The sequence below is a fragment of the Palaemon carinicauda genome, chromosome 19, assembly GCF_036898095.1.
Source record: "Palaemon carinicauda isolate YSFRI2023 chromosome 19, ASM3689809v2, whole genome shotgun sequence".
NCBI classification, from domain to species: Eukaryota; Metazoa; Arthropoda; class Malacostraca; order Decapoda; family Palaemonidae; genus Palaemon; species Palaemon carinicauda.
In genome coordinates this window covers 76,044,194-76,056,001 of record NC_090743.1, presented here as the reverse complement: position 1 = coordinate 76,056,001, position 11,808 = coordinate 76,044,194, and the positions used below count along the sequence as shown (strand labels likewise).

Genomic DNA, 11,808 nt, shown 5'->3' with positions numbered 1-11,808 from the left:
ACTTGCCTGATTAACCTAACTTTAGATAGGTTGTTTGGACATGACCTCCAACATACACGGACTGACATGATTAACTTAACTTTGGATAGGTTCTTTGGCCATGACCTCCACCACGTAGGGACTTGCCTGATTAACCTAACTTTAGATAGGTTCTTTGGACATGACCTCCACCATATAGGACTGACATGATTAACCTAACTTTGGATAGGTCCTTTGGCAATGACCTCCACCCTATAGGGACTGACATGATTAACCTAACTTTGGATTGGTCCTTTGGCCATGACCTCCACCATATAGGGACTGACATGATTAAACTAACTTTGGATAGGTCCTTTGGCCATAACCTCCACCATATAGGGACTGACATGATAACCTAACTTTGGATAGGTCCTTTGGCCATGACCTCCACCATATAGGGACTGACATGATTAACCTAACCTTGGATAGGCCAATTGGCCATGACCTCCACCATACAGGGACTGACACGATTACCCTAATTTTGGATAGGTCCGTTGGCCATAACCTCCACCATATAGGGATTTACCTAATCAACCTAACTTTAGATAGGTTCTTTGGACATGACCTCCTCCATATATGGACTGACCTGATTAACCTAACTTTGGATAGGTCCTTTGGCCATGACTTCCACCACGTAGGAACTTGCCTGATTAACCTAACTTTAGATAAGTTCTTTGGACATGACCTCCACCATACACGGACTGACATGATTAACTTAACTTTGGATAGGTCCTTTGGCCATGACCTCCACCACGTAGGGACTTGCCTGATTAACCTAACTTTAGATAGGCTCTTTGGACATAACCTCCACCATATAGGACTGACATGATTAACCTAACTTTGGATAGGTCCTTTGGCAATGACCTCCACCATATACGGTCTGACATGATTAACCTAACTTTGGATTGGTCCTTTGGCCATGACCTCCACCATATAGGGACTGACATGATTAACCTAACTTTGGATTGGTCCTTTGGCCATAACCTCCACCATATAGGGACTTACCTAATCAACCTAACTTTAGATAGGTTCTTTGGACATGACCTCCACCATACAGGGACTGACCTGATTAACCTAACTTTCTATAGGTTCTTTGGACATGACCTCCACCATACAGGGACTGACATGATTAACCTAACTTTCTATAGGTTCTTTGGACATGACCTCCACCATACAGGGACTGACATGATTAACCTAACTTTCTATAGGTTCTTTGGACATGACCTCCACCATACAGGGACTGACCTGATTAACCTAATTTTCTATAGGTTCTTTGGACATGACCTCCACCATACAGGGACTGACATGATTAACCTAACTTTGGATAGGCCAATAGGCCATGACCTCCACCATACAGGGACTGACATAATTAACCTAACTTTGGATAGGTCCTTTGGCAATGACCTCCACCATATAGGGACTGACATGATTAACCTAACTTTGGATAGGCCAATTGGCCATGACCTCCACCATACAGGGACTGACATAATTAACCTAACTTTGGATAGGTCCTTTGGCCATAACCTCCACCATATAGGGACTGACATGATTAACCTAACTTTGGATAGGCCAATTGGCCATGACCTCCACCATACAGGGACTGACATAATTAACCTAACTTTGGATAGGTCCTTTGGCCATAACCTCCACCATATAGGGACTGACATGATTAACCTAACTTTGGATAGGTTCTTTGGAAATGACCTCCACCATACAGGGACTGACATAATTAACCTAACTTTGGATAGGTCCTTTGGCCATAACCTCCACCATATAGGGACTGACATGATTAACCTAACTTTGGATATGCCAATTGGCCATGACCTCCACCATACAGGGACTGACATAATTAACCTAACTTTGGATAGGTCCTTTGGCCATAACCTCCACCATATAGGGACTGACACGATTAACCTAACTTTGGATAGGCCAATTGGCCATGACCTCCACCATACAGGGACTGACATAATTAACCTAACTTTGGATAGGTCCTTTGGCCATAACCTCCACCATATAGGGACTGACATGATTAACCTAACTTTGGATAGGCCAATTGGCCATGACCTCCACCATACAGGGACTGACATAATTAACCTAACTTTGTATAGGTCCTTTGACCATAACCTCCACCATATATGGACTTACCTCATGAGCCTAACTTTAGATAGGTTCTGTGGCTATGACCTCTACCTTATGAGGACTGTCCTGATTATCCTAACTTTGGATAAGTCCTTTGACCGAAAACTTCACATTGTAGAGACTGGCCTTATTAACCTGACTATGGATAGGTCCTTAAGCAATGACTTCCCCCATATAGATACTGACTTGATTAACATAAAATTAAGTTCTTGGTCAATTACCTCCACTGTACATAGACTGGCCTAATTACTGTCACTTATAAGTCAGCTATAAATTGTTTTATTTCGATGACATTTTGGTAAATTCTTGTTTCATGTTTTAATAACTGGTAGTTACATGATTACTTAATACGTGTGTTAATTTCAACTTCGTTTCATTTCCAGATATAGAACAATAATATTGAAAGACCATGGATGTGAGAATAAAAATTATGGTGATAATGCTATTTGGTAAGTACAGTATTTCTTATTTATAAAAATGTAGGTATTTATTACTACTAAAAAGATAAGAGTTTCTAAAGCTATAAAAAGTAATTCTTACTTTGAAAGGTGAAGTTTTCCTTACTTAAAAATCGAAAAATTTCTTACTTATAAAAACAAAAGTATTTATAAACTAAAATAAGTTTTATTTTTATTTTTATTTCTTATTTCTAAAAAATTAAGTAATCCATTGTCATAAGAAAAATCCGTAGGTATGATATATCTAACAATAAATATAAGATACTTGTTTTGCTCATGAAAAGACAAATAAATTATCAGTTAAGCTTTAATTGAAACTTAACATTTGTATCCAGATAACCAGACGGTTTATATTTTAATAAGTGAACGATCAATCATTTGCAGTAAAAACCAGTCATGAGGCAAGATATTAAACAATATTTAACATTAATACATAAACTTCCCTAAAGTAGCCTATATCTTTACTTTTACTATAAATATTTTACCAATGCAATGGTAAAGTTTTTGGGCTCAGCCATGTCGTCCTGATAGAAGGTTCCTTTAGGTAGCTTTCTAAGGGATATTTGGCTACAATGATGCTCCCAGAGAATTGACCACAGGTTTCCAGAATTCTAACTCCCGCCGCGAGTATCCTTAATATAACTTTTAAGGATATCACATGATATCAGGGGACATATTTCTTGATACGACACATAGCAATCTTCACCCCGAATAGAGTTTTCGCCTTGAGGGGGAAGAGTGGCGAGTTTGAAGGGGAGCCGTTATCAAGGTTACCCGGTGGATCCCCTCCCCATACTACTATGGCGTAACTATTCCTTTATAAGTAGCCATTTAAGCACGGTGTTTCTCCCACTTGTTCTCGGTGTTGTTACTGTTTTTAAGGAATATTACCATGCAATCTCCACCATCTTCATCCTCTGGAAAGTTGAGTTTTTAATCTTTCCTGTGTATAATTTTTGGCTCCCTTCTCGCAGTTAAATTAACATAATTTAGGTGTGTTAAGCGGAGCACTGCCATTCCGGGGGCGGCCATTTTAAGACCGCTGTCGTACGCAATAAATTCTTTATTTAGTTAGTAGTACGACGTTCCCGGTAATTAGGTATAAAGTTTTAGATATTTAGGCAAAATTATACTAGTGAAGATAAGCTTTACACATGTAATATTTCCTCTTACTATTAAACGTTTCTATCGTTTACGATAGGGCCTCGGTGGTACTAGCGTAGCCGAGATCCCGACTCGGGTTAGGTTAGCCTAACTCGTTTTAGTAGACTTTAGTAACGTTATCCCCCTTTAACCTCTTGTATCGTTTCTATTAATTCGGTCGGAGATATATATATCTCCTAGAAATTTTATTATAATTTGATACGCTTCTCTTTTAGAGAAATGAGGATAAACCCTTCTTTCCAATATTTCCTTTTCCTAATAACATTTCTATCGTTGACGATAGGACCTCGGTGGTACTAGCGTATCCGAGAGCCCGACACAGGTTAGGTTAACCTAACTCCATTTAGTTTACTTTAGTAACATTCCTCATTTAACCTCTTGTATCATTGAATTAATTCGATACGCTTCTATTTTAGAGAAATGAGGCTAAACCCTTTCTTCCCCCTGAGTGCCGCCAGCCCCGGCGACAACCCTATCTTCTGTCATCGCTATTGAGTAGTGTATTCCGGCTTGACTTGGATAGTGTTTTCTGTCGATCTTCTTTGCCGGCGAGTATCCCGGCTTTGGAATAAGACAGTAACTCAGGGTATTCTGTCTTGTTGCCGGCAACGGTACCGATAGGGGAATAGTCATTCCCCTGCCGGTTACATCGTTGCCGGCATTGGAAGTTTGGCTTCCCTAGTTCACAACCGAAAGTGGGTGGTATAATTGCCACCACCTTTCTCCCTTGTAGACCAGAAGACATGTCTTATATCCGGCAATGTCTCAGGCTGGGGAATCGTTATTCCTCTGCCGCCCAAGACGGCGCTGGTATAGGAAACCATGTTTCCTTGACTTACAGCCGAAAGTTGGAGGCATACCTGCCGCCACCTTTCTCTGTAAAATATAAGACCCTTTCCCTTCCCCTTCTGTCCTCTAGTGACGGCCTAGCCATCACGATTCCTGTGGCCAGTATCCTACAATCAACCCGCTTGCCGAGGTGACCGGGTTACCGGCCGGGCTCCTACAATGGTGGTTAGGCTGCCGCTTCGACCATCTCCCTATCAGAAGCTAGGCTCCGGGAAAGGTTGAGCCGGGCCCTGACGGCTGCCGTTGGGAAACCCATTATACTTTTGAGTATTCTTCAGTCCTCTCTTGGATGCCATCCACAAACCCTGTAACTGGCAGTACAGCCGGCAATAGAAATTGTGGCTGGATGGAAGCTAGAATCAATGTATTCCTCCCCTTCCATTTGAATCCTCATTCTGGAAAGAAGGCAGTAGAGACAGTAGTCCCTACACCCTTAATTATTGTACTAAACTATAGTATTACATAGTCCTTCTTTCCATTCTTTCTCTCTCTCTGTCAGCTAGTGCCACCAGGTACTAGCCTAACCCGGTAGCATACCGGCAAAACTACAGTATTAGACAATACAGTAGTCAGTATTCCTGCAGTATAACAATACAGCAGTTAGAAAACTACAGTATATAATGATACAGTAGTATGAAATTTCCAACATACTCAGTGTATCCTTTCACAGTCCATTGTTGAGACCGTTTTAAAAAATGTTGAGGTGAAGTATTCCTTCAACATTCTGATGAATCCTAGATCATCGGAACACCAATGATTACCTATTAATATTTTACAAGTGGTGGAGTTAGTGTTAGTATCCACTGACTCCGGCTCTACGTACGAGAGTTATTCCACTCTTTAATTTCCCTGATAAGGAAAATGAAAATATTAATAATGTAGGTTACAGCAATTGCCTGGAGGGGAAACACAGATATGTGTCTTTTCTACTTCTTTTCTAGCTTACTATCCTAAGCTATGATAAATAATAGTAAAGCATACTATTTATGCATGTGTATATTTATTAGTGAGATAAATTACCCTATACTCATTTCACTCTTTCTTTCCTTACAGGAAGAAGCTAAGGTGAAGTGCGCAGTCCTGTTTTGCAACCACAAAAGTAGGGACTTTTGTGGCCACAAGATAGGCAGGTCTCATGCCCCCTGCTGCATCGTAGCCGGATCCCTAAGGTACTGGGACCTGTATTTTAAACATATATTATATCAATGATATAAACAATCTAGTACTCATTCACCCTTTTTTCTCCCTTACAGGAGAAGCCAATGGCGAAGTGTACAATTGTATTCTGCAACCACAAGAATAAGGACTTTTGTGGGCATACGATGTACAGGTTTTATGCCCCTGCTGCATCGTATCTGGATCCCTGAGGTTCTGGGGCCCAATGGGTCGCTTCAATCGCCTGACCTTACTGACCGACAGCTTTGTAGAGGATATCCTTGACACTACGGAGTCAAGGAATAGAGCAAGGGAAACCCACCAAAGGTAAGTATGAGGCTTCCAGAAGAACTCTCCGGGACCTTACCTACCTAACAAATCTTTGTAGTGCCTACTGTTCCCTAAGGCTCAATCGAATACATTTGTGCCTCAGGCACAGGTCCAGCATCCCTCTATCCAACGGACAGTGGATACGGATATCAACAGACACTGCAAAGCTTAGACATCCACCAAGATAGGACGTCAGAGGTGTCTACTGATACCGAAGAGAACCTACTGCTAGAAGGCCCTAAATAAGGAGTGGTTCAACCACCCACAGAGGAAGATAGGATGTCAGAGGCTTCCAGAAGAACTCTCCGGGACCTTACCTACCTAACAAATCTTCTTAGTACCTACTGTTCCCTAAGGCTCAATCCAATACGTTTGTTCCTCAGGCACAGGTCCAGCATCCCTCTATCCAACGGACAGTGGACACGGATATCAACAGACACTGCAAAGCTTAGACATCCACCAAGATAGGATGTCAGAGGTGTCCACTGACACCGGACAGGACCTACTGCTAGAAGGCCTTAAATAAGGAGTGGTTCAACCACACACGGAGGAAGAAGGATCCGTTTTGACGGTGACTGAGGTCCCTCAGCTCACTGTGCCGGCATATCAACTTATGCCCTCAACTTCTTCAGCCCCAACTCCCCAACTGGCTAGACAGGTCGGCAGGAGCGAAACGCTCCTAGAGTCGATCCAGCAAACACTGACACTGTTCCGTAAGGAACAAGAGGAGAATAAGCAAGATCTCAAAGAGATGAAGAGAGATGTACAAGGAAGGAAACGCCCTGATGCTTCCAGGGGCTCCGCTAAGCCCCTTAAAATATCTGACCTCCCTCACTGCTCCGAACCAACCCCTGGAGGTAGACGGAACACTTGCCCATGTTGAATGGGAAGCTTTATATCTCCTAGAAGTTGGGGTCCAATCCCCTTGAAGAGCTTCAACTCTGGCCCAGCTTTCAGCATACCCAGATTGTTATGTGAGACTGCAGATGAACCCACATCCCGTGAGGAGACTATACCGAAGGAAGTCATTGTCCTCGAACATGACAAGGCTCAAGCCATCCTTACCAAGACCCGGAAAGGGGCCGGATATACTAACTCAAAAGTCTCAGTATTGAGCAAGAAGCATCCAACCTTCATTGCTCCTTCCTCCTGAGCCTTCCCCCTTTCGGGGAAAGCCCTAGACTGTGTCACGAGAGCAGTCGAAGAGGGAAAACCCTACCCAATCCTAGAGAAATACAAACCATTATCTCTAGCTACGCCCACCTGCGAGTAGAAGTGGAAAGAGGTACATCTAACCTTCTCCGTCTCGAGGTTGGATCCGGAGATAGCAGGCTAGCAGTTTAATGAAAACCTTCCAAAGTTGTGAAATCATCCTTTGAGAAGGGAACAGGAGATGAAAGATAGTCTTACCGCCTCCTTGTCTCAACAGAACTGCTTAGAAATGTGTGCAGGACTTTAATAACGCCCCAGAAAACTGATTTCATCATGTATCTGGGGCCTAGACTCTTTCCCACAGGCAGTGGTCCAAGAAGTCATTACCAAAGCCACCACGGAGAGTAAGAACATGATCGTCCAGCACCTACGCTCCGATGGAGTACAGGTTGTAGCATAACTGGTAGATTGGCGGGTGCGGGTAGCATCCAAGGCTAGTCTGCAAGCAGCCGGAAAGGTGATCCAGTTCCTGGAACACCTGTGTCTCAAGATCAATCGCTAGAAGTCTCGCCTTTCTCCAGCTCACAAGTTTCAATGGTTAGGAATCCATGGGAACTTGCAGTCATACCACCTCTCCATTTTATTAAAGAAGAGGAGAGAAATAGCGACATCTGTCACGAGACTAATCCAACACAAAAGAGGATTTCAAAATGCCAACAGGAAAGAGCACTGGGCTCTCTCCGGTTCGCATTAGTGACAGACCCAATGATAGAAGCACAGCCAAAGGATGCGCCAGGAGTCTGGAGAAGATACGCATCACACTCGAAGAGATCAACAAGGTTGACACCGACCCGATTGCGCACGCCATTAAGGCCGTTGTCAACGAATAAGAGCCTAGCACAGACAATTTTCTTGCAACCACCACAAACATCAGTGTTGATACGCATCAATATCTTGAAGGCTATGACAGTCCTCCTGACGTTGAGGAGACTATCCCCTCACAGAACAGTCCACGTCAGATTGGCTCTCAACAACGAGGTGATAGTAATATGTCTAATCGACAAGGCTCGAGTTCACCTCACATCAACCCCGTGATGTTAGCCATCTTCCGCCTGGCAAGGAAGAGAAGATGGCATTTATCAAGCAGTTCATATTCAAAGGTTCTGCGATGTGACGGCGGATGCTCTATGCGGGCGAAAGCCGATAGAGACAGAGTGGTCCCTAGACTTAGACTCATTCTCCTTTATTTTCGATAAAGTCCCGGAACTGCAGATCGACCTCTTCACAACGAGCGACGACAAGATACTACCTCGTTATATAACGCCTTACGAGAACCTTAAGCGGAAGCAATAGATGTCATGTCTCTCGACTGGAATGAATGTAATCAAATTTATCCGATTCCACCAACCAATCTCCTGCTAAAAGTCCTCTGCCGTACCCAGTTTTATCCAAATTGGTGCAGAAGTCGGCTGTTACATTTCATCCTCAAGCACCAACAACCTGCATCTCATGATTTTTTCGCCCTAACAGCGAACAAAGGTTGGGATCTCGAAGAATGTGGCCAACTTCATTGTAGAGTACAAGTCAAGTTCAACCAGGAGACAATGTGAATTGTCTTGGAAGAAAGGGGTAACCCTCGTGAAAACAAGGGGACCAACAGAAATTTCAACAGGTTTCTGTCTCCCTTTCTTCTTTTACCTACTTGGACGAAGCCTGACTTCCAATACGATAACCACATGTATGTCGGCCCTGACTAGACCTCTTCTATACGCCTTTGAGACGAACCTCATAAGCGAATCCCTTTTAAGGTACCAAAGCATGCACTAGACCCAAGCTGACAACCCCTCCAAAGCCCATTACATGGGCGTTGGTCAAGTCTTGCACTATGCTTCAAACCTGAACAATGAGGATTGTACTCTAGAAGAGCTAACACGGAAACTCAATTTTCTGTTCGCAATAGCCTCAGGGGCTAGAGTTAATGAAATATTGGCTTATCAGGGATGCAGGCCATATTCAGTTCACAGAAGAGGGAGAACTCAATCCTTTCCCAGATCCTACTTTCTTGCCAAAAACGGGCTGCCCACCAAAAGGTGGGGTCCTTGGAGAATCTGCGCACTGAAGGAAGATGTCTCCCTATGCCCATTAGGGTGTCTTAAGGTCTATCTTCATAGAACTTCAGACTTCAAGGAAGGACAGCTCTTCAGAGGCGAAACCTCAGGATCAAAATCTATCCCTAAATTAACTGAGAGCAATGCTCACCTACTTATTCGCAGAGCGGATCCTGACAGCTCACCCGCAGTTCATGATCCTAAGAATATTGCTTCTTCATGGAACTTCTTCCAACACTATACGAAGCAAGTACATAAATAAGACATGTTGTGGTGGCGGCGGGTAGTTTTAGAAACCTGTCGTCTAAGCCTGCGACGAACAGTGAACTGCTTTGGGACTTACTTTCAGGTGCATCGGGTGCATAGGTATATTTACCCTCAAGTGCAAATTACAATGATGATTAACACACTGTTCCATATAGGTGCATATCTGACCGATAACACCAGTGCTGAGTGAACGTTGCATCACGGTGTTCAGGCATTTCCAAAATCTGTACAAATCAGTCAGATTTGGTTTCACATCTCCACTGAGTGGCATCATTTCGATGAAATTACATATTTTTCCCAAAAGGAGAAAATATGGACCCTGATGTGTTTTCAATGACGAATCAGATTCATACCTGATTGTAACTACAATTGATAATCTAGTTACAATGTAAAATACTGAACGTATTTGTGTCTTATTGCGGCTATCTCAGTTACAGACAAATAAAGTATACTAGAGTTTTAATTAAACCCTTGAAGGGCCCAACTTGAAATCAGAGTACAGATTTCCAAGGGATAAAAGGTAATCTCTGAGATTTACCATCCGTCCCTATGGAGATACAAACTTTGAATCCTTATAGTCGAAGTTGACATTTTCCCTGCAGGGGGCAGGAAGCCCTAAGCTAGTTCCAAGCTTAGTGGATATAACAAATAACGGTAATTTCATATATAAAGGTCTAGGAGACCATATAAGGAACTCATTGAAAGTAAAGGCACTTATACAAATCCACAGATATAGTACTTTCAAGTAATTCTCCGGTATACCTCCATCAGGACGACATGGCTGAGCCCAAAAAACGGATTTTGAGCAAAGCAAAAAATCTATTTTTGGGTGATATGGCCATGTCGTTCTGATGGACCCTTTCTTCTTTCGAAAAGGAGTATACAACTATGTAACGAAAGACCCCACCCGAAACTACTCTATCTGCAGCTATCCATGCTTAAATGCAACAAGGAATAGTTACGCCATAGTAGTACGGGGAGGGGATCCACCGGGTAAGCTTACGTCAAACCTAAAAGAGAGGGCATTCACTAGCTCAAAGGTGCCAGCTTTGAGCAAGAAATACCCATCATTTATTGCTCAAAGGTGCCAGCTTTGAGCAAGAAAGACCCATCATTTATTGCTGACCCTCAACGTGCTTTTCCCTTTATGGATAAAGGGCTTAAAGCAGCCCTGAAGGCGGTGAGGGCAGGAAAACCCTGTCCCACGCTAGAAGAATGCAAGCCTTTCTCCCTTGCTTTCCCTTCAGATGATAAAGACTGGAAGGATGTTCATGTTACCTTCTCAGTCGGGAAGCTAGAGGCCGATATCGCTGGATGACAGTTCAACGAGGACCTCCCAAAGCTGTCAGAGTTTCCCTTAAAAAGAGAACACGAGACTAAAGAACGCCTGGCTGCGTCTATGTCTCTCCAAACAGGGGTAGAAACAATGGCTAGCATTCCCGATACCCCAGACATGTATATGGTCTTTGCCAAGGCTCACTTGGCTACAGTAACTAAGGACCTGTACAACTTTGTCAGAGCCAGGACGGCTTGTAGAGAGTTCGTGTTTGCTTCCGCCTCCGTAAAACACGAACCCAGGAAGCTCATAGCTTCTAATATCTGGGGAAAAGACCTCTTTCCTAGTGATGTGGTCAAAGAGGTCGTAGATAAGGCTGCCTCGGAGAACAGAAATCTGCTCTCCAAGTGGGGATTATCCTCAAAGAGGAAATCTTCGGCTAAAGGAGGTCCCCAGCCGAAGAACAAGTCTAAACGACCTCGGTTGCCCTCTCAACCAAGACAGCAACACCAACAGCTTCCTGTGGCCACGGTGCCCCACACAGTGGCACAACCTACCACCACCTTTCAACTGGTGCCCCAAACACTGGGTTTCACCCCAGCCTTTGAAAGGCAATCTGCTTCTTTTAAGCTAAAGTCTCGAGGATCCTTTCGAGGTTCCTCTAGATGCCCTTTCAGAGGAAGAGGCTACAAGGGTGGACGTGGCCAAGGAGGTAAATCCTCCAACAAGCACTCAAAGTGAGATGCTGCCGGTAGGAAGGAGACTTCTCCATTTTCAGGATCGGTGGACCTTCGATCCTTGGGCCCACAGCCTGATCAAGATGGGACTAGAGTGGAGTTGGAACCCGACTCCACCAAGCTTTCCTCATTTCTTCCAACCTTCAACCCCAGTT

General features: G+C 43.6%; 1 protein-coding gene across 1 annotated transcript in view; it reads left to right on the top strand.

Moving 5' to 3' along the window:
* Positions 1 to 2,538: 2,538 nt before the first annotated feature.
* The window catches only part of LOC137659075 (zwei Ig domain protein zig-8-like), a 60,417-nt gene continuing 51,147 nt past the window's right edge, over positions 2,539 to 11,808 (top strand). Inside the window, exon 1 of the mRNA XM_068394162.1 lies at positions 2,539 to 2,606. Coding sequence (XP_068250263.1) covers positions 2,567 to 2,606 — 40 coding nt within the window. The 5' untranslated portion in view covers positions 2,539 to 2,566. The remainder of the gene's footprint in view (positions 2,607 to 11,808) is intronic.